Here is a 22,899-nt window from a genome sequence, read left to right as displayed (position 1 = left end):
TCGTAAGCCTCAAGTAACACGAGCGAATCAATGATCTTCACGGCCATCAGTCCGCGATATCTTAAAGGTCACAACTGTGTACCACGTTGCTCTATCTTATCCTATAATATAAGTTTCTAAAGATGTCTCTTATACACAGAAATGGCATGGAGATGTTGATTCTCACTGAGCGACTGATAGATGGGACAATGAGGCTGATGGATCAACTGAAATGTACTATAACTAACAGGTCCTTAAGGACGACTGACTAAGAGAGGCTCATAAATGAGATCTATACGTCATACTAACTACTACTCAACTCACCTAGTTGATGGTGCAATCACTGCCACCTTACAGGGAAAAAAACACAAACTTTTCATCGGCCCGATTGCCGTCCCGTCATAACTATCCATGCCTTAAACCAAACCTCATAGAGATTCCCATCTCGCAAATCCATACTAACGAACCCATGACATGGGACAAAATATCGTCGGCTTACTATACTAGTCCTCCATGTCCTCGTCCATGGCATCTGGTACCTTTGCTTCCGCATTGTTGTCATTCGCCTGTGCCTCTGCATCGTCCACCATGTTGCTGACGTGAGAGTAGCCTCTCTTCCGGTGACGTCGATCCTTGTTTTCTTCTAGTAAGCGACGGATGGAACTTAATTCGGTCTGGATGGCTATTTGCCCATCATATAGTTCCTTGTGGACATCGGCGTACGCCCTTGCCTTCCACTTCTCCTCCATTCTTAAAATATAACGGCGGATCATGGCTGTTCCGTCACGAAGCTTGCGATGCACCTCGCTACCCTTGACGTTTTCATTATGTTGCATTTCTTCGAGTTCGTCGATGATCATGAAGATTGGCTCTCTGGCCGACAACTGAGGCTGTCTCTGTACCAGTTGCGGCTCGTCCCATTCGTACGTCTCCAGGTCTTCGGTAGCCTCTTTCACCCACAGCTCGATTTCTGGTTTCCCTGCTTGCCTACTCCATGTTTTCAGCCATTTCTTGTACGTGTTGGGCAATACTATGACTATCTCCCTGCTGAGAACTGCTGCAAACTCATCGTTGACCGCTGATGACCAAATCTCCTTCTGTATCTTGCTGCAATAGGGTGTGATCACTTGCATTGCCTGCGCCCTGGTAATATTCTTACTTGCCGTGATTGCCGTCGGCCATGGTGTAGCTTCCCGGGGCCTGTAGAAAGGCGTCTCGGACGGCTCGCTCTCAAGCATAATACCAGCCTGTTTCTTGGTGCCATCCACCTCAACGGATGTACGCGAGATTGATTGGGTAATAGCCATCTCATTGTAGTCATCAGGGATTCCAGCCTTGTCCTTGTCCGCTATTTGGCTCTTATCTTTGGGCTTCCAGTTCGGCAAAGCGTGCTTGGTCGGCATAATCATGTTTCCACCCTCTTTGAAGTACTTGACTGATGCGTGCGCAAACTCGAAGACCTTGTATTTGATCATTTGCTGTGTAAGAGCATCCGTGCCATCCGTGTCAATCATTCGAAGACACTTGACAACAATCGAGGCCACGACGCTTGTAGCCGGCAAAATATGATACTTGCCCTGTTGCTCGGATGCATCCACGATGCCCTTTATCTTGACATACACATCCTTGTAACCACCCCAGTAACTCCATTTATGTGCTTTGAGGGCACGCGTATCTATGCATTTGGAGACGCACGCTTTGAAACAGTCTGGGTAGTCCGCGGGTTGGAGACGAAGAAGCTGAAACGCGCCGTCGACCAGGGTCTGGCAATATTTTTGTTCTTCATCCGAGTTCAGGTTCATGGTGTCTATAGCGTCAGCACCTTTGTATCCTTTTTGCAAAGTCCTGTACTTCAGCTGTATTCTCTCCAAATCTCTCTCAGTCCATCCCTCGGGAGGGTCCGAAACCTCGACCGTTGAGATATCATAGCGTTTTTTGCCCATGATCGTCTCGCAATACCATTCGTTTTGAGGGATATGACGTGCGTATTGATGCTGTAGAATCGCGTTCGTCAAGGACTATAAAGTCGTGTTGAAGTGCATGAGACGGGGAGAAGGCGAGCAAGAGAATAGAGAGGATGCTCAGACGTTAGTGAATCGGATGCCATTTAATAAAAAAAGAAACGAAAAAAATAAATCAAGAACTGCGCACCTGGCTAATATTCCATGCGTTTGTTGGCAGCCGTCCCGCCCAGACCAGGGGGTTCATCAGCCTTACACCTTTCCCAGGAATCACCATGTCAATCCGTTTGACGCGAACGTCACTTTCAGCATGCAGACATTGACTATCGAGAGTCGTAGACTAGGAGAGCGAGTATAACAATGTTAAGAACCTCAAATTTCGTTTTAACACTCGAGCAGTCTATTCCGTGTTTGAGCCGAAAAGACCTTTTGCGCCTTGTCTGTACATTTCTAACCTTTCCCACCCTTTACGTAAAGTGAATGCAGAGAGGGTGTATGCATAATCTTAGCTTTGTTGTGGGGGGTTTTCCAATAGTTAGATACAATACACTTCTTTTTACATGATGCAGCATTCCGCTTCAATTGTGACTTCATGATCTTGTAGTTGAAGTCGATGCGGTGGCACAAAATGTTTGGCCAAACTAGTCCAACGTCCATTTCTAAGAAGGATTCTTCGACTGGTTGCGGAATAAGATCATATCCGCTGTGTATATGTTGATTGAACATCCGAGTTGCTTAATTTGTAAGCGATGGCTTAGGTTATTTGTTCCCTGTTAGATATTCCACGATGGTGTATAGCGGTGTATACAGTGAGTATACATGCATATACTAGCACCTACCCAAAATGAATGTTGGTTTTCTAAGTTCTCCAGGCTGGGTAGCTAGATGTGCATAACTGGGCCAAAGGGTGCTGATGGCATTGCCATGGCGTTGTAGCAACATGATAATTTAAGAATGCTCGTACCTCTTCCAGGTTCTTGCCGATGGCCATCCATCTTAAGATAATGATTTTGCCAGCTGGATCGGTGTATATCATTTTGGAGCGTGATAGGGTCAATCAACGATGTTGGGTAACTCCGTTTGCGAATCCTTTTGTTATTAGTAAATGCTGATGTGTATTGCCATGGAAACTTGCTCCGTAGATGTCCACTTCTGCCTTGGATGTAGTGCGAGAGACGTATAGAAAGACTTTGATCTAATCGGTGGTCTTGCTGTTAATAATATCCTTGGATGAGCCTATAGATGGTAAGCACGACCTCCAAGCTTTATCCTTACACTTCGCTATTACATGGGGTTAACTCTAGTCTGGGCTGAGGCTTGAGGGAAGGATATGCTAAAACAGCGATGCAACCTTGTATGTCACTATGAGGGGATGGAGGGAAAATAACACTGCCATCATCTCGGACGCTGTCCTTAACTGGCGGAGAGAGAAAAGTGCCGCTGTCATCTTGGCTGTCATTTTCAGAGATAGGATTGAGTAGCCGGCCTCTTTGACGCTTTGGAAACGGAGAGGAAGCAATACGTTTGTCTCCTTCGACCCCGTCTTCCGCAGGGTACCTAGGTATGTACATGTAGGATTGAGTCACTGGCTTCGCCGACGGTTTGGAGCCGCTTCCCGATCAATAACGAAGAATCCCTCGCACTGAGAGAAATATTTCCTACCACTCACCTCCTGGAGGAAATGAAAATAGCGTACGGCTAGCTATGACGTATTTGCCAACGAGTCCATGGCACCTGCAAATACCCAGCAGAACACTTAGCAATAGAGTACTCGTTACTATCTTAGTTTGACTTGCCTTTGCATGAGCATCGAATCATCGCCATTGCTTGTCTGAGTCTCCTTGTGTGGAATTATGGTGCCTCTGGCGATAGGTCTGATCGTGGTATGTACATCGTCTGTGAGCATCTCTTTGTTCACTGTCGCTTTAATGCGCTGGTTTTCACGCTGTTGGTCTGAAGCTATCTGATAGTGCTTGATTCTATGGCGGGATGTTGGGAGAAGTAGTGAGAAGGGTTGAAAATAAGTGAAATAATGCAACAGGCACAACACATAGAAACCGAGTAAATCTAAAGCAATCTTTGACAGCTGTATGGGCATCTCGAGAGTCCATATGCCTACTGTTGCCAGCTGTCTGACAGTTGAGTCCGTTCGAGAAGCCTCACTGGATATCTCAAACCTTCCCTCAGCCTTGCGTGTTCTACCAGGAGTCATCAAGATATTGTTCTTTGGAACATCCTTCACTTCTGCCACCTCAAGCTGCAGCGCATACAACGATGCCGTCCGTTTACTTGCCTCATACCGTCGCACTAACCTTTTCTCACCGTTCTTGTTTTCCATTTCTTGGCATCTCTAATTCTCACTTCATATATACGACTCCGTTGCTCGCGAAGGGATACTCTCTTTCCAGCTCTTCTTGCGTTTTGACCAGTTCTTCTTCCTTTCGCGCCTTGCTTGCTTCCTGCTTGGCCAAGTTTACCCGTTTTTGTTTTCTAGCCTGGGCATCAGACTGACAGATCTTTTGGGCGAGGAGAGTTTCTTTCGTTCTTCTCTTTGTGGCGCTACTGGCGCCATTTCCCCTCTCCTGCGCATGATGCCAGCATAGACATAGGGTGAGGTGAACTAGCAGGAATTACAGTATTTTTTATTGGTCTCAATGTGTCCCACTTGTTCATAAGTGAGTATTGGCTTTTACACTACTCTGATAATAACTATATATACACAGAGATCTCTATACACCTAAATCCTTCAGATTGATCAATATGTGTATCGGAAATCGGGTCCAGCATCCTCCTAAGCTCAAGTCAGTTATTTATTCTGAGATATGAGGAAAACAAACAGCCGAGCTGCTTGTCTCTCCTCAGTTGGCTGAACTTACATCATGATCTTCAAGCAAAATGCCTTCTCTGTCTGCTTTGGTGTTTGCTTTCCAAAAGCCAAAATCGAGGAGAAGAACCAGAATAATAATTAATAGAGAGGATCCTATTGAGGCATAGAGGCCGGGCTTATAACCGGATTGGGCATCTTGCTCACGAAAGACAAGACTTCCCGCAATGCCTCCAATGCCTCCAAACCCAACGAGAGTAGCACTGCAAAACGCTCGCTTCCACTGCCCGCGCACGTTGTTCGCCTGTAGTGACATGGTAGCGGGGATATTGGCGTTGGCACCAGCCGTGACAAGAAAGACGCCGAAATAACGAACACCGGGATGAGGAGCCCAGCCCATAATGGGCAATCCGATGAGGCAGAGTACCATGTTGAAGATGATGATGGGGCCTCTCATTTTTAGCTTATCACCAACCCAGGCGCCAAGAAGCATCACAATACCAGCCAGGGCGTACGGTGGAGCAACAAGACATTGCGATGCCCCAACGGAAAACTTGAGGCTTCGGGTTAAAATCAGGGGGAGGGTGAAAGCCAGCGAATAAGTGATTGTGGTCGAAAATCCGAAAATCCTGTTTCCTTTTTAGCCTCCTGGCTATGACATGTGATGGTGAGAAGACTTACAATGCGTAAACCCAAATTTTCCAGTCAGTACCAGCGCCAAGGAACTTGCGGAGGTTGAACGGAGGTATCTTTGAATCGCCGCGATCGCGCTGAATACGGTGGACGACCCAGTCAAGCTCGCGTTGACCGAGGAAATTCCATGTCAGACGTTTTGAATCGGGAAAGTCGACAAGGAGCCAGTAACCGATGACGGCGAGGGCGCATGTGAGGGTGCCTTCGATGATAAAGATCCAGCGCCAGCCGGTGAGGCCTTCACGACCATTGAGTTGCATGAGCTATTGATGTTATAAGTTTCTATTAATACTCCATGAACACATAACATTAAATGACTTACACCATAGGCAAGGATACCGGCAAAGGCCGAGGCGACGCAGCCCAAGAGATAAAACATGGAATATCGCCTTCCAACCTCGTAACGTGTATACCAGGTCGAAAGAAGGTAGACACAGCTCGGGAAAAATCCCGCTTCGAGGACACCAAGAATTACTCTCATCGCCGCAAGTTGCTCGAAATTCTTGACAAAGCCCATGCCAATCATGACGGCGCCCCAGAGCAGCGTGATGACAGCCAGGTGGGTGCGAGGCCCAATCTTACGGATAAGAACAGTTGAAGGAGGCTGGAAGACAATGTATGTAGTAAAAAAGACGAGATTGGCAATATTCTAATACGTGCTATATGAGCATTTTGTTCTGTGAGATGTGGTGTTGAGGGAAGTCTTACATAGCGGTTGTTGATGAGGACGAGCTCCTTGGACATTCCCGCGATGTTTGCGGAGCCGAGATTTGTCCTGTCCATCAAACTCACTGTATACATGAAGCCTAAAATGACGACAAGTCTTCTATCAATCCTCTTGATAATATTCTTTTGCTCCTCGGGAGTGAAGCCGAAATCCGACTCTTGAAGGGAGATTCCCTGCGCATTGCTCTCAGAGTCACGGGACTTATCAAGCGCCGCTTCCTCGAAGCCGGGCTTCTCTGATTCAGCCATTGTGTCTGATTCCTCGCGCTTTGCGAATAATAGCAAGAGGCAGCGACGTAGTGATGATGAGGGAAACTAATGAGAAAAATAAAAAAGTAGTTGAAAAGGAACTCGTGTTGCCACGCCCGAGAGACACGGAGAGACACACGAAATGGATCGGCAGGGAGAATCACGTACACGTATATATACCTATACGTACGAGTCTATGCGTTGCCAAGATCAACCCCCCCAGCAGCTCGGCGCATATTCCGCATCTCACTGCCCATGGCATTAATAGTATATCCCACGCGGACGAGTCATATCAAGCCTACAGCTGCCAACCCTAGTTCCTCCGAGTCCTGTGCTAGCGGCCATGCTCAGCCCAGCTATCCCATGTGGCGAGCCAACGAAGAGAGCCCGTTTTGCTTCCCCTCACCCTCAGAGACAACAGCTAGGAGTAACTATAGAGCCCGTCCTCGCAAGCCATCCCTCATCCCGGTCCTCGCCAAGAAAAACAAAAAAGAGCCGGGCCTCCTCCCCCAGACTTTTCCAAGTGGGGTCCAGATTCTGGGCCGCTCTGGGCCTACCAGGTATGTACCTAGTAATAGCCTATTTTATGCTTAGACAAGGGTACAACCAGCATCGGGGGAAAGTACACCCATGTTTCCGCTAGCAAAAAGGCGGGCAAATTTGGCTATGATGCAGAGTGAGCAAGAGGTGAGATTTTGTCTTGGTTGAGATATGCATTGCCGGCCGGGTATGGATGACGGGGATTTCGAATAGGGGAGCTACAGGGGTTACGAGGCCCAAGTCTGGCAGCGTGAGACATCAGCACTCGGCAATACTGTAGATACGATATCTCGCATTCAGATAAGTGAGCAGTACCTGAGCATATACGATCCACAGAAGCATAGACTGCAAGATTACGGTAAGCATTATCTCGTTGACAACTGTCTATCAACATACAGTAGCATTATAGTCGTAAACCACGAAACAAAATCTTGTGTGTCACAATAACCTCAACCCGGCCATCATCTCCGTATTTGGAAGTTTGCCCATCCGCGGGGAAGCAAGCTAGACAAGACTCTAAGGACCCTAGCCGCGTAGCTTAAACAGCTAGTCTCGTGCATATCCCAACGTTAGAAAGGCAACAAAAGAGGCGATGCTTTATTTAGGGTCTTGGGCTTCTGTCCAGGTTGGGTCAGATTTGGCGATGCATGCGTGGCGCTTCATGCTGGGGTGCAGGGGAATGGGTAGGATTCCGTGTAGCACCAGGAAGCGAAGGAGTCGGTTGATGGATCGTCGGATGAGAGATGCTATGTAGTACTGGCATCTGCATTTTGCATGTTGCAACACAAAACTGCGCCATCCATCTTGATCCCATCTTGATACTATCACCACATCCATCATCACATCCATCCTATGAGAAACAACAAGAGTCAGTGCACACCCACAATCTCAGACCCCTTCATTCCACACCCGAAAACCAAAACAACATCCCCAGACTCTCTCCGCACTTCTTAAAAACGCCACCTTCTTCTTCCCCTCTTTTCTTCCCCCAATCCAATGAGATGCGAGTAAAGCACTGAAGATGCCGAGGCTCGCCTTCTCCCCCCTGTTCTTCTGTCCGCCCTTTACTAGAGCTAAGCCAACTTCAACAAACAAACTTCAGCTCAAGCAAGACTTACTCCAAACTGTTGCATGAAAATAACTGGAACCCAGCGCCAACATCAGTAAGAGACTTGCTAGAAAATCCCCGATTTGCTGCTCTCTTGCTGATATTCCTTCTCCGCAAGGATCTTGTCCTTCCGGTTAGTCCAAGCTGCGACTATTTATCCTTGGCATTCAGTCACCAGCCCTTCTTAACCAATTCCATCCGCGATTCAGTCAACCTGGCGTTTCGAGGCTTGGTGACGCGGCGACTCATCGCTCGACTTGGTCCTTCCGTCTCCCGTTGTCCCCTCATCCTGGCTTCATCCTCCTCGGGCATCAACAGATTGAGCAACAGACTGTCCAATGATGAATGCTTCATTATCTACTATTGCCACTTAGAAGCGGTACTAAATCCAATAGACTCCAATCAATCGAAGTCAAACAAGCCAAGCCCAGTCAAACCCGATTCCTTCCGTTCACCATGGTATACGATGCCTCGGCAACTCATGGCTCGCCCAAGGAAATGCCCTTTCTCAAAACTCCACACCAACAGAAGACACCCAAAGCTTGCATTGATCTTCTGTATTATTCGCCGGCTTGATTACCACCCCGTTGACTGTCCAAGAAAAGAAAAGACGAAACCCGTGCCAAACTGAAAGCATGCCATGATAACGCTAATGAAAACCTCATACTGTCGAGAAAATACTTAGGAAAAAGTTGAAGGCGGAGATGCTGAATAACCGGGCCACGGTCCATTCGATAACGGCACCATCTCTACACGAAGAAGCCGAATCTTCCAGCAACCGCACCACCAAATCGCTGCACATTACGCCAAACGAGACCAGCAATGCCAACAGCGGAGAAAATCTGCAGAATCTCCAAAGGACTCTTCGTCTGGACCTTGGTTTCAATAAAGTCGACCTTGGATCCAGCCATGGCGGGGAATCGTCCTGTTGTCAGGTACTGTTCCATGAGCGCGTCCTTTTTATACCACTCTGCACGCAGCCAGGCGTCGAATTCGTCTGCGTCGTCGAGAGGTATGTCTGAGAGCTTGAATCGTCGCCAGTAGAAGTTGACAGACTTGGGCGGTCGACCTTGGAGGTAGGTACTAGATAGAGTGAAGATGTTCTCGCCGTATTTGCCTCGTCTACGACATTACCAGTTAGCCATCTTTGGCATATCACGGTTTCCTTGATTGAATCAAACCATCTCAGGAGACTTACCCGACACCCTCATACGCCACTGTGCAGTCGTAGACATATTCCACCGTTCCTCTGAGTTCGTTGAGACAAAAGAAGCTGCCAGTGCTACGCGGGAGCAGCACGTGCTCAGGATCTTTCCACCCCTTCTTTTCTGCCCAACTGGCAGACTTTCGTCGACCGTTTCCGGAAATATTGGTGCCTTCGGGGAACAACAGCAACCACATGGGTATGCGGTATTGCTTCCCGCTGGGATCCGTCCTGGTCTGCTTCAGCTTCCCCAGTCGATAGGCAAGCCGAGGCTGATCCGTTGCCATCTTTCGAGACATGAAGATGAAGCTGTAAAACGTCATGCCCCAGCCAATGATGGGGATGTACTGCAGCGACTGCTTCAGGATAATGAAGATGTGGCCATGTGCCGAAGCTCGGTTGACGTAGCCAACCCACCAGAGGTACAACCAGTCGGTATAAATCTGTTGAGGCTGGTCAGCTCACTCTTGAAACATTTTCGAAGAAAACCAAAAGGTCAAAACCAAGTGTGCTCGTATAAATGAGATTGCAGGTGGGAATGGCGAATTGACAGGTGTCGATGTCACCGCATTCCAAGGCTTCTTACCTGGTGGTTCGCTATCATCACCAAACGCTCAGGAAAGTTGAATTGGACTCCACCACCTTCCATAGGACGGATTTCTCCCGCTACCGACTCATCGCCGCTGATTCGGATCGTTGTCGGGCCCCAAATCTGCGTCATCCAAGTTACGACGATGGCAAACCACCGCTTGGTCATGGACATATAGTCGTAGTATATCTCGCGGTTCACGAAATATAGCCAACACCCAAGTAGTTGCGAAACGACAATACTGCATCTCAGTAAGCATTGATTCTACTCAAGCTCATAACGCGGGCCACAGCGCAAACGTACGTCACACAGCAGGTAAGGAAGTAAACCGCGAGAGCTAGTCCTCGAAGGATCTGCACCGCTCGACCATGGGGTCTCTTGCCCGATGGATGAACATCCTGGGAATTTGCAGAGCCCTTTCCGGGGGCTTCGTTGAGTCCCATGGCAGCTGCGGGAGCGGGAATGTTGATCGCGGACCCCTCGGTATCCTTGTCAACCGCCATAAGCGTAATGTCAGAGAATACTTGTATATATAGACGGTCTGTCCACGGAGTAGCGATGAATCAAGATGCGCAATAAAGCCAAGCCTAGCAGTCTGGCATGAGCCTCAAGGCAGATCAAGGGCACTCCAGAAGAGAGGCGGTGATGTGGCTTCCTGGTGGTGAAGCTCGCCTCGCAGCAGCTATTGGGCCAGGTCAGGCAGGCAGCTCAGCCCGCCAGGCAACGCCTTTCCTGATAGGATATGCCACGGGTGTGGAGAGCCGACAGCCTCGATCGACTTGGCTAGGGCAAACGGCCAGTCAGGGCAGCTGAGCGACTCGGCCTTCAGTCAGGTGCCAGACAGAGCAGCAGGCCAACGGAGAGAGATTCGAGAGCCGTCAGAGCAGCCGTCTGCTGTTCGCTTTTCCGCTTTGAGTCAGTCGAGGTCAGACGGTGTAAGGTGAAGGTTTGGCCAGCTCGACGCAGCACATGATGACGCAGGTGTTGCAGCTGCTTATTCGCTCCCTGCTTCTGCCTAGCTCCAAGCTGTCTGTCATGGTGTTAGCGCTATTGGCCCAACCGCGGCGATTTGTTCAGCCCTGGGACTAGCCAAAGCCAAGTTGCTGGGAGGCTTAGCGGGAGCCTCGGGGTTTTCCAGAGCCCGTGAGTCGCTGGCAGCGCAAGTTGGTGCGACGGTAAAGTGGTCGTCGTGGCAATAAAGTGGCTACAGAATGGAGATGATGTCTGGCATTTGGCTGGAGTTGGCGCATTAGTCATTTGGGCGGTGACTGAAAACGGCGGCGGATGGCCGGACATATGACGGGACTTGTTCCGCAGGTACTGATTCAACAAGTGGCCATACTTTTCTCTACTCAAAAAAGATCATCTCTACACGTACTCTTGTGACGACGATGTTCTCACTATCAAGGCCCTCTGTCATACATGTGCCTCTGCAGCTGTGAGACCTGCTGGGAAGTGACTTGATCACATGCCTCTCTCTGCGCGGGTCATGCAATTCTTCCCAATATCGCAAAGCTCGTATTTGCGGTGGCTCGCCGATGCAGTACCCCGCCTGCTATTTCCGGCAGGCGGTGACAAGGAGCCTTTATGTTCACTGAGATGGAGATGTGCCCGTGAATCGGGTAGCACAAATAAATACGGGCACTTGGAAGGCGGTTGGAGTCACGGTACATGGCAAAATGATGAAACACAGGTTTAATTCTGGAATCAAATGGTCGATAAGCATTGGCTATTCGTAGGAGTGGTCAGCCCACATTCACATGCCACTAAAGTTGGATACATGTAGGTACGTCCACACCAGTGCGGAGCATGAATGCCACCAGAGGACATAGTATGAGAAGTTAATGAGAGTGATGATTGACAGCTGAAAGCTTTTGCGGTAATAGAAACAGACTAGTGATAAAAGATGCCAGTAGTAGCAGAAGAAAGCGACGGGAGAAGAGAACATATGTGTCTAATACATGCAAGTAGAGCTAAGAATTGAGGTTGCTTTGTTTTAGTGAAACCACAAGCTGAGCAACTCCTACCAAAAAGCTGAGCAGCCCAAATAGCGCCGTAAGAAACAGACCGAGGATTGCAACCGTGATTGCATTCCTCTCCGACGTGTGTCTCTCAAACCACGACACAATATTGTTCGACGGCGGCGGGTGCTTCAAAATCGCTTGTAGAACCCTCAACCTCTTTGCCCAGTATATAAACTTGAGAGCACCCAGCCCCTGACGAATCATGCCATCATTCGCAAGGAGATTAGGATCAAAAGTAGAATATATATCGTTATTCGCTCGTGTAAGCTTTTTTGCCAATTTAAGCGACTTGTTGCAATTTGACAGCGGGATGAGTATATAGTAGATCGAATAGAGAGTCTCAAGTAGGAGCTGTGGAGGCAAAGTCCCACTGTATGCACAATTAGCTATTGGCTACATATTCATGACAGGGTGGTCTAACTTGGCAAAACTAGTCTCTGCACTCTCATCTAGGCTTCTATGCTTCGTGAGCCCAATTTGAGCCTTGAGGTACTCTACTTGATGGAACACAGCCAAAGTTTTCATCGTAGGATTGTACACCAGATGTTGAGCCAGGTCGTTGGTGGGAAATATTTGAATCCCTACTCTTCGTTTGAGCTTCCACGCGGTCAAGCTGCGGTTTTTTATCGCAGAGTGCCACAAGCCTAGCGGATCAGTGGGAAAGGCGGTATTGAAAAACTGAATAAAAGTCTGGTCTGGGAGCCATTTAACTGGGAAAACATCGTTCTCCATTCCGTAGGCCATGGGGAAGCCATCTTTTGAAAAAGGGTCGATCATAAATGCCAGCTGAACGGTAGTTTTTACCGCTTTTTCTCTCTCCTTAGGCAAACGATCCGGAAACGCATCTTTCTGAAACTCATCCAATGTTATTTTGTATTGGGATTTTAACCTGGAAACTGCCTGAAGGACATCGGCATGAGATGTCAGCCCCGGTTTATTGATAGAGATCGAAATGTCGCCAATTTGATCAAAATGTGTTATCTCTTGATAAAATCGGCGAAAGGCCACAAACTGAGGCTCGGCGGGCTCGGCTACTTTGCAAAGAGCTTTAACAGCATCGTCGATGGATGTAGCTTGGGAAGAGCTCAGAGTGTCAAGTTTCATATTGATCGCGAATGTCCAAATAACCAAGAATGTAAAAAAAGATACCCTGTAATTCTAATAAGCCTCTCGAGAGTAGCGAAGTCAGATATAGAGATGCAAGTAAGTACAGGAAGGTCCAGGTAGATTTATATATATAAAAAGGAGACATAGATATAGTTCCCTATATTATTCTTTTCATTTTAATTATTATTCCTCTTACGCTTTTGCTTGGCTAGTTGAAGACTCGATCATGTACCCGCTTCGTATGTGACTTATGAGGGGGAGATGAAATATATAACTGGATGTTTAGACCAAATATATACATATCTTGACGATAACTAGATCGAGATGCAACGGCTTGAAGAAGATAAGGCGTTTTGTTGTAGGCCGCGCCCACCGCCAATCCCACCGCCAATCCCACCGCCAATCCCACCGATATTTGATCGCGCACAGCCGCTGAAGGATTCGATGCAACTGCATGTTGGTTGACTGCAAGCATGTAAATGTTGCATCTGCAATCTCATTGGCTCATGGATTCAATATTACCGCGACATGCATAGCTCTTCTGCAACCAAGCCACAAGGACCATATTTGGACCAATCGTTTAGATACAGATCATCCATACTAATGCCAGTCATCACAGAGCCTCGTGAGGAGAACCGTAGTTCTCCACCGCCTCTTTTTTGATTGCCTTTGAAAGTTTGCTTCCCCGCCTTCAGATACATTTAGTAGACGGAGTGTCCGTAGTTAATAATATCAGATATTGCTTAATCTAGCTGTCACTCAATATTGCACATATTACGATAATTCAGGCTGTTTTATCCGAAGATGAACTGGCAAATAAGACCATATTTTCAAAAATTCGATTATATATTCTTCAAATTACATTGGGGCGCCAAATCTGTACCATCTCATACACCGGTGGAAGTGGTGGCTCTGGACTCTTCTGAAAAGAAGAGACCACGAAGTGAAAGCCTCGACCGACCTGCCAAAAGGTTCAAGAGCCGGCCATTCAGAGATGGCTCTAGTTCGCAAGCCACATTGACGTCAGCGCAGCCTTCTATCACGGGATCAACAACATCTGCTGTCAAAGTACAATCGAACGTATCCCCTGAGGGCGTTAACTCAGATGCGGGAATAACGGTTTCGAATTCGACAACGGAAGTCAATTCAATAGGCCAGCAATTGGAGCATCAGTACCGTGATCCCGTGAGAATCCCTGGTGAGGATAAAAATAAAAGTGGCAGTTATGTCTATGCTTTTCCGCATGCAGATGAATGCCTCAGCATAGGTCACCAAATTCGATTCCCAGTTATCATGGATATATTCAAACAAAATCTTCATGAGTACAGACCCATGGCTCTTAAGCACCCAGCTATGACGGAATATAAGTTAAAAATGTGCGGCAGTAGTATTAATAACGCTAAGCCTTCAATCCTGATATATCACCCCGAGACGGATGAGAAGACAGGCCGGGAGATCATACACCTTCTAAGTTGCCCGCGGATTCGGCGGCAATACCGCTCAAATCCATGTTTCGACATCTACTGGTTTAGTGGGCCTGAATTCAGTTATTTTGGACGTCCAATGGATAGTCTCAGCATTCGAATCCAGGATTCGTATATTCCTGGAGCATTGCTATCGGATGATGCTGGTGATAGGATTTGTACCATTACCTGCGGCATCAGATTTCCAAATGTGGATGACACAATTTTTGTTTTAACGACCGCTCATGCTTTTGAAGAGGATGACGAAAACAGTGAGAGAGATACTGAGCATGAGGGGACTGTTGCTGGCACGTCACATGCTCTAAACGAAGATGAAGATGAAGAACGGAATCGGGATATACTCAGGTTTGGAGCTGTAGAGTACGACTTATCTGAACTTAGGAAATATGATAACATGGATAAACAAGACGAATTACCTCAAGTGATCAGACAATACACGGGTCTCCCAGGAAATGCACATGACCAATCCGAAGGCTTTATGGATACTTCTGAAGCCAAAGTTGTTATCAACCCTAATCGGGTCTGGGGCCGATCTCAAGGACCGGAGTGGAACAACGATCCCAATCTGGATTGGGCGTTGATAGAGATTGGGAAGAGCGAACAGTGGGAGGCGGATAAAATCGATCTAGCAATGCACGATGTCCCTGGTCTGGGATATCAAAGCCGAGATGTGCAGGTCGTCACATCTCGGGGCCCGCTCTATGGCACTATTTCCAGCATACCCTCGTTTATCGCCAATTCCAACAATCTTGGCTCCCTGTGCAAGGTTTGGGCCGTTTCTCTTGTAGATTCAAGTATTAATTTCCAACTCACTTACTAATGCCGCTGCTAATCGCATGTGTATAGGTCAAATGTCTGTGGGGGACAGTGGGGCCCTCGTAATAGATTCAATTACGAAGAAGCCATACGGATATGTCATTGGAATCAATTACTTTCAAGAACTATACGTCATTCCATTGGAGCCGGTTTTGGAGCAGATTTCGCAGATGATGCCCGCTTCCAATGGAAACCCGGAAATATTCATGGGGCTCGTCTCATCTCCTGTACCCGGCCCTTTGACCAGAGATCGCAAATATTCCAGGCTTACCAGACGCTTATCCCGATATTGGCCAAGGACACAAGCGCACAACGTAAAGTACGGAAAAGGAAACTCCTCAGTGTCATTGAAGTAACATTGGAACACTGACGAGTTTCTCAGTGCATCGTTTTATGAGACTCCTTGGCTGGAGGATGATTTGTTTGATACCACAAAGTAAGAAGATATTATCGGCTGTTATGCGCATGGAACATTGAGAGTAACACATGATTCCTCAGCAGCACAAACATTTCCGGTGATTGTCCAACTGGCCCCATACCAAACCATCCCAGTGAAGGCACACAGGATTCTTTAATTTCTTTACATTCTTTAGCAACTAGTTATGCTTCACGCCTCGAAAGAACCCAGTCGCCTCCCACACAATTAACAACAACAAGTTATCAACTATTGGATGAATCTATAGATTGGAAGACTCAGAATCTGAATTTTTCCAGTCAGCTTTCTGAAGATGTTCCCTCTTCATACGACACTGCAGAAATCGGCGCCAGCGTGGCAAAGAACAATGCCGATCAAAATCACAAACTACGGACAACAAATCAAGCCCAGCACAGTTAGCCCAAAATGAATGAAATGGCTGAAATCCGTTATCTATCTGATCACATCATTTATACTTTTTACATTATATAGAGGCATATAGAGAAAAATAGAGGAGAGTTCGACGGTGGTATAGAGAAATGGAGTTGATACAAAAGGGGTCATGAAGCAAATATGATGAAGACTGAGGGACTACAAAGGAAAATCACACCATATAAACTTAACTCTTAAAAATTAGACACTACAAAATTACACTGCGAAATTGATAATAAAGAATTCTTTATAATTAAAAACACCATTAGCAACCGAAGCTATTCGCGGACTTTTGGTCGCTAACCCTGCGTGCTCATGTGGGCCAATTCCGATCACTCACGGCTCATCGGCAACCACGCTTCGTATTTATGCTTGCCTTCATAAGGGCAATAAAAAGCAGTCTTCATAGCCATGGATATACAATTGTATTATTTCAACCCTTCTATCACTTTTTTTCCCAGATTCTAACAAAGTGAGCTAACGTAGTGGCACCACATAATTCGGATAATCGGCCGGCAATCAGGCGGGAGTGTCCCCCATTCGAGCTAGAACGTGTATTTATGCACGGATCAACATCTCATTTGCAGGCTCAGAGCGAATGAGCGGTGGGCAATCGGAGTTTTGTTGCCGGGAGGGATAAAAAAGATCCTTTAGCAATCTGTACAGTATGTTAAAAGTCTTATGCCCTCCTCCCTCTTCAGGAAATATTTCTGGAACCGGCAACGCGGGGTTCGATAAGCTGTTGGAACTTTTGCCATCTCACTACACTCTGCTATGTGAAACGTAAACCCAATTATGATATCTACCATTGGTTAAAACATCTGTGTAATATATAAGATTTCCTTTCTAGAAGCAAAATTATGCGGCTTGTTTCTGTCTTTTCAATGAAAGATTGGCAGGGAACAAATTATCAACACAATGGCTGGCCAACAGGACATCATCTCTCCTCTTGGCAACGACAGTCGGCCGCAGCAAGAGATACCTGTTGAAACTTCATTATCAGATGAAAAAATTGAGATAAGCAAGAATGAAAAGCATCACGAGAGCTCTCTGGGAGATTCAGGACCCAAGCATAAAACCAACACAGGCAAGCCTGACATGGGTGCGGAAGTTGAAAGAGCTATCAGCTATGCCGATGATGAAAACGATGACAATTACGACGTCAGGAAAGAAGATCGTTTCGGCGAGGTTACTGTAATCGACAACGCAAAAGATCTTATCACACACGTTCTACATGTGGACGATAATCCAGCTGACTCTCCGTGGACATTTCGCGCGATGCTTATTGGTAAGCTTGGGCAGGTTGTTATGGCCCATACTTCCACTAACACTCTGTCCCTCTCTCAGGTCTCATCCTATGCATCTTCGCATCTGTACTGCAGGAGATTTTCTATTTCAAGCCCCAAGTCATCTATGTGTCGGTTGTCTTTCTTACAGTGATTGCATACATCCTTGCTTTGCCATTCCAACTCATCCCACGCCCGGATGGAGATGGCATTGTAGCTCGAGTATGCCGCTTCCTAAACCCAGCCGATTTCAACTCTAAGGAGCATGCATTCATGGTGATTATGGGTTCAGCGGGCTCAACATCTGCTGTGGCGACACAGATTCTTGCCGCCCAGCGCCTATACTATGGATCGAATCCAAACCAGGGTGCTGCTATTTTTCTCGTTATTTCTTCGCAGTTCCTGGCATATGGCATCGCCGGTCTACTTCGAAGTGTCTTGGTGCAGCCAACCAAGATGCTATGGCCCGTCAACATCCCCGTCAACACGTTACTGGAGACATTGCACCGCGATAAAGCTGAGACACGGAAGCGCCTCCGATCTTTCTATACATTCTTTGGTGGCGCCTTTATTTGGGAAATTATACCATTGTGGATTGCACCCATCTTTCAGGGTATCTCGATTCCTTGTTTAGCCCGGCAAGACAGTTTGGTCTTTACCAACCTGTTTGGAGGCGCGCAGAATAACGAAGGTCTTGGTTTTCTCGGCCTTTGCTTTGATTGGAATTATATCGCCGGGTTGAACTCCCCCCTGTGGTATCCACTGTACACTCTCGTTAACAGCCTGGTGGGATATTTGATATGTATTGTGCTATTCATGGGAGTTTACTATGGTAACGTGTGGCAGTCCATGAACTTCCCATTCCTATCGCAGCTACTCTACGATGGTTCATCCAACGCAACCAACTTTGTCGAGTATAACCTCACGGTTATTCTCAATCCAGACAACACGATCAACAATACCCTTGTTGCCGAACAAGGATACCCTTACCTCTCTGGATCGTACGTGCTCTATCTCATCACTACGAACATTGGTATTACTGCGGCTATTGTTCACATGTTGCTATGGAATTATGACGATATTAAGGAAGGCTGGTCGTTCTTGCGGCCATCCAAGTTGCGAAGGCTTGGAAACGCCTCAACATGGATCAATAACACCGAGAATGAAGAGACTCGACGGCAACTAGCTCTTGCGAACGACGAGGTGGACCCTCATTACAAGTTGATGATGCAAAACGGGTACACCGAGGTGCCCAACTGGTGGTATGGGATCGTTCTTGTACTGTCATTTGTCATCGGTATGATAACCCTGTATTCGATCAAGTCGACCTTACCTTGGTGGGCTTTCATTGTATCGAATCTTTTTGCTGCACTCTTCATCCTATTCTTTGGAGCTCAGATGGGCCTCACTGGTTTCCAGTTCAATCAACAGCCTGTCATCCAGATGTTAGGCGGCTATTTGTTGCCGGGAAAGCCGTTGGCCAACATGTACTTTACTGTATTTGGGTTCAACGGCATCCAACAGGGACAGTGGCTGTTGCGCGATCTCAAGTTGGCTCAACTGGCGCACTTACCGCCAAAAGCGACCTTTACAGCCCAAATGCTGGGTACAATCATCGGAGCCATCATGGACTACGTGATGATGGTCAGTATTGTGGACAACCAGACAGAGACCCTATTGTCGATAGATGGTACCAACATCTGGTCCGGGCAGAACGTGCAGTCGTATAATACTCTGGCCGTGGCATGGACGCTGGCCAAGAATATGTTCTCAGTGGGCAGCCGATACCAATGGGTCACATTATCATACTTGCTCGGATTCGCGGCCCCCATCCCATTCTGGCTGGCTTGGAAACTAACCAAGCACGAGTTCTTCCGCGACGTGAATACATCCATCATTATCTGGTATAGCGGTGTGCTCTGCGTCGGCGTCAACTCGTCACTGCTCATGTTTTTCGGTCTTGGAATATTCGCCCAGTTCTATCTCCGCAGGTTTCATCCCGCTCTTTTCATCAAGTACAACTACCTGATCTCTGCCGCCCTGGACGGTGGTACGCAGGTGATGGTCTTCATCCTCAGTTTTGCAGTCCTAGGTGCAAGTGGGAAACAGTACAACTTCCCGACTTACGCTTTGAATAATGGCGGAACAAACAATAATAAGAATATCGATTACTGCATGTATAATATCGCCGATGGCGCTTAAAGAAGTACACGCAGATGGACAGATATTATTACCGCATATGATGATACCCATTAAATCAACGGAGGAATAAATTCAAATGTTACAAGAACAAATGGATATACTCAGTACCTGTGTCTACTATATACATACATGTATCTAACCTCCAGATTGAATACAGCCATTATCTAGCCTAATAAAATTTCCTTCCATGTGTCTTCGTCATGAGTAAATGCCGTTTTGAATACCTTTCCCAGAGCAACTCTTTTCCAAACACCTTCTTGGGCATGATATTCGATGAGCAAAACAAAATAGACATCCCATTCCGACTCAACCCTCTCTTTGGGAATGTAATACGTCCACTCAGGCATTTCCTCTGTCGTAAATGACTTGGCCTCTGAAATGGCAATGAATCGGCATTGGCGTGGCAGAGGTTCTTTGGCAAGCCATTTCGAGTCAACGACAATGGAGCCACACCGGTCACCTCGCCGGTCCATGATATAGCAGTGACGAAGAGGTCCCTTGATGGAATCGCCTTGTGGGCCCGTTGAAGGCGTAATGCCATTGATAAGTTGTTCTGCTTTCATCTCAGGAGTGACTTCTGCCTCTTTGAGAGCAATGCGCAACTTGTTTGACCAAGTAAAGAATTGCAAAATGGGCAGATCTGGAAATTCCCTGTGGTCTCCGGTCCGACATTTTGATTCAGCCGTCGGGACGTGGAAAGGGTATTCCGGTAACGTAAGCTTGAAGGAATGTTTTGCTGAATTCTTGATGTGGTCTTTAGCCGATGAATTTAGTGGACGGCCGAAAGCGTCAATATCCGGGCTTCGTGATCGTGGACGGATCACCACAATATGCTTATTGTCCCTACCACGGTCTGGGTGGAGGTATTCGGGGCGGCGCTCGTGTGTATCATATCCCGGATACTCTCGTGGACCATGGGGGGTTGGAATCCTATTGAGTAGTGCTCTGTTCGCACGACTTGTCGTTGGCTCCCGGAGTGCCCACATGTCAGGGCGCGAAATATCGCTACCATTCCTGCTACTTCTGCTCCGGCTCCGGTTCCTGCTCCCGCTTCTGCTCCGGCTCCTGCTTCTACTCATACTTCTGCGTCTGAGGATCCTAACTCTGCTTCTTCCGTTGCTGCTCCGGCTCCGGCTGCGGCTCCGGTATGGACTACCGCGTCTGTATCTTTCGTAGACGTTATTGTCATTGTTGTTGTTGTTAATGTCTCTGCCACGGTATCCTCTCCACCTTTCCTCGGTGCTCCGGTCCTCCTTTGCCCAAGTGTGATCCCAAATTCGTTGTGGTGTTCCATAACCGTCTCTAATGTGCCAATCAATCCAAGTGTGGTCTCTGAGCCAGGTACGCACATCTGACACGCATCCCTCAACCATTTGGCGGTTATATGTTACGCCTTTGCTCTTCCAGCCGCACCATGACCAGCTTGGGAACTTCATACTCTTATACTTTTCGTCACTCGAACGAGGTTTCTCAAGTAGAGACGATTTGCCGACGGGTTGCCATAGTAGAGCAAAGTCGAAATGTGAAGTTGGCAATCCAAAGGTGAAAGGCGACCTCAGTGTCCCCTCTATGAGCTTGCACATTCCATTGAACGCTGCAAGGATATCAAATGGCTCATGAAGGTCCCTTTTGGTATACAAGCCGACACAGTTGATATAAAACCACAGAGCTCTCTGTCTTAGCTGCGTCAGTGTCTGCAAGGGTGCTCCGGTGAGATCCAAAGACCATCCCTGGCCGGTTTTGTCGACAAAGATGTCCTCTGACATTCCAGTACTTCTGCACTGGAAATAGACTTGGCCCTTGGTGAATATGAGGCATCTCCTAGAGAGAAGACGCTCTTGAAATGTCCAAGCACGTTGATTCCACTATTCACAGTAAGCAATTGTCATATTTTGGCTGATTCCAAAGTGCTTACCACAGAATCTTCTATGTTGGATTCTGGCGACTGATGCAGCACGAGAAAAACGTCAGAGGCAACCTGTGCAATGTTCTGCTCTACGGAATGGTTCTTGTCAATGGCCATCAAGCCCACTTCAGCACTAGCACCATCAGCGGCGCAAATGGTAAGTGTAGAGTTGCCATAAACTGCAGATTGTCAGAATGTGGCTTTGAGGATGGATGGTGAAGCTGTACTTAGATGCATTGTGCGAGAGTTCAAGTTCCAGGAATGGCTACTGTCCTGAATGATGCAGAGGGAATCAATCCAGATGTACCGTATCCCCAAATCATTGATCAGATTGATGCTCTGCTTCAGCGCAATGGGCAGTTCGTCTATGGTTTGTGCTAAACCACCAGATTTGAGTCGGTCTTGTATATTGCTCAAAGTTGTTCTATGATCTCGGATTTTGCCCCATACATAGCTAACTGTAGCGTAAGGTTGGAACGAAAGGTAATCTTTGTTGTTCGTGTATGGTAGTGGAACCAAGTTCTGGTTCTGGATGTCGATAACTCCAAAAAATGATTGCTTGAGTGTCTCAGCAAAGGGATCCTCAATACCAAGTTTTCCGGTGCAGCGCTTATCATGATTGGTCTCGCATAGCCTAAGGAACTCTCTAATCAGGTTTCTTTTATTGACCACCGGTCCAATACGTCGACCAAGGAATTGTGTTTCCTCATTCAAAAGAAGGGGGTAATCTAAGTTGGATTCATCGTAGGAAGCAGGGGCAGCAAGCACGAGATATGCTTCATAAGCTTTGAGACGGTCGTGGCTCCAGCGAATCCTCAACCGCCGCGTTCGTTTCCTGCTTGAGGGATCGAGGGAATCACGACCATCCAATTCCCATACCAGGCGACAAATTGTGCTACTGTTGATCTTCGAGCGAATCTCTGGAGGGATAGCAGAAGCGATGACTTTGCAAAGCGAGCACTCGGGTGCTCTCGACTCGATTAATTCTAGGGTAGCAACAAATGGACTTCCATTGCTTGGTCGCAGAGACTGCGACGACGAGGGGTTGCAGCTGCTACCGCCGCCAATCTTGAACTTGTCAACACTCAATTCAAGGCTTTGGCATTGCTCGCACAACTGGTAGCTCGTGGCGGGTGATGACAATGTGAGATCTGGCATTATGACGGCCAAGGAAATGAAATGGGAAGAAGTATTATTACGCGATGTGTAAGTGACTGGAGGTGGCTGGCGTTGTTGGGATTATATACATGTTCATGCACCTGTAGGAGGATCTACTACTTGTAAGGTGTGACAGCCCTATGCGACTATGATTCAAATAGGTAGGTAGAGCTTGATCGACAATCCATGTAAAGTC

At 47.3% G+C, this 22,899-nt stretch overlaps 7 protein-coding genes across 7 annotated transcripts; 2 read left to right on the top strand and 5 right to left on the bottom strand.

Moving 5' to 3' along the window:
- Positions 1–482: 482 nt before the first annotated feature.
- Positions 483–2,976, bottom strand: TRIVIDRAFT_67950 (uncharacterized protein; the record flags this gene model as incomplete). Its single annotated transcript, XM_014098262.1, has 3 exons — positions 483–1,997; positions 2,131–2,280; positions 2,905–2,976. The coding sequence occupies 3 exons, from the start codon at positions 2,974–2,976 to the stop codon at positions 483–485; spliced, it is 1,737 nt and encodes a 578-aa protein (XP_013953737.1).
- A 1,719-nt stretch (positions 2,977–4,695) lies between these two features.
- On the bottom strand, positions 4,696–6,432 carry TRIVIDRAFT_58266 (uncharacterized protein; the record flags this gene model as incomplete). The annotated part of the gene is made up of 5 exons (XM_014098261.1): positions 4,696–4,731; positions 4,817–5,393; positions 5,446–5,720; positions 5,780–6,106; positions 6,166–6,432. 5 exons carry the CDS (start codon positions 6,430–6,432, stop codon positions 4,696–4,698), a joined length of 1,482 nt encoding a protein of 493 aa, XP_013953736.1.
- Positions 6,433–8,415: 1,983 nt separating this feature from the next.
- On the bottom strand, positions 8,416–10,316 carry TRIVIDRAFT_80938 (uncharacterized protein; the record flags this gene model as incomplete). The annotated part of the gene is made up of 4 exons (XM_014098260.1): positions 8,416–9,202; positions 9,279–9,727; positions 9,871–10,114; positions 10,177–10,316. 4 exons carry the CDS (start codon positions 10,314–10,316, stop codon positions 8,830–8,832), a joined length of 1,206 nt encoding a protein of 401 aa, XP_013953735.1.
- Positions 10,317–11,846: 1,530 nt separating this feature from the next.
- On the bottom strand, positions 11,847–13,001 carry TRIVIDRAFT_156525 (uncharacterized protein; the record flags this gene model as incomplete). The annotated part of the gene is made up of 2 exons (XM_014098259.1): positions 11,847–12,267; positions 12,319–13,001. 2 exons carry the CDS (start codon positions 12,999–13,001, stop codon positions 11,847–11,849), a joined length of 1,104 nt encoding a protein of 367 aa, XP_013953734.1.
- An 807-nt stretch (positions 13,002–13,808) lies between these two features.
- On the top strand, positions 13,809–15,744 carry TRIVIDRAFT_224761 (uncharacterized protein; the record flags this gene model as incomplete). The annotated part of the gene is made up of 3 exons (XM_014098258.1): positions 13,809–15,282; positions 15,335–15,623; positions 15,687–15,744. 3 exons carry the CDS (start codon positions 13,809–13,811, stop codon positions 15,742–15,744), a joined length of 1,821 nt encoding a protein of 606 aa, XP_013953733.1.
- A 1,505-nt stretch (positions 15,745–17,249) lies between these two features.
- On the top strand, positions 17,250–19,639 carry TRIVIDRAFT_46230 (uncharacterized protein; the record flags this gene model as incomplete). The annotated part of the gene is made up of 2 exons (XM_014098257.1): positions 17,250–17,439; positions 17,499–19,639. The coding sequence occupies 2 exons, from the start codon at positions 17,250–17,252 to the stop codon at positions 19,637–19,639; spliced, it is 2,331 nt and encodes a 776-aa protein (XP_013953732.1).
- On the bottom strand, positions 19,056–22,703 carry TRIVIDRAFT_181669 (uncharacterized protein; the record flags this gene model as incomplete). The annotated part of the gene is made up of 5 exons (XM_014098256.1): positions 19,056–20,492; positions 20,649–21,504; positions 21,555–21,724; positions 21,773–22,347; positions 22,522–22,703. The coding sequence occupies 5 exons, from the start codon at positions 22,701–22,703 to the stop codon at positions 19,804–19,806; spliced, it is 2,472 nt and encodes an 823-aa protein (XP_013953731.1).
- Between the last annotated feature and the right edge of the window lie 196 nt (positions 22,704–22,899).

This window comes from Trichoderma virens, assembly GCF_000170995.1.
Source record: "Trichoderma virens Gv29-8 chromosome Unknown TRIVIscaffold_83, whole genome shotgun sequence".
Taxonomy (NCBI): Eukaryota; Fungi; Ascomycota; class Sordariomycetes; order Hypocreales; family Hypocreaceae; genus Trichoderma; species Trichoderma virens.
This window is presented reverse-complemented; position numbering and strand designations above follow the sequence as displayed.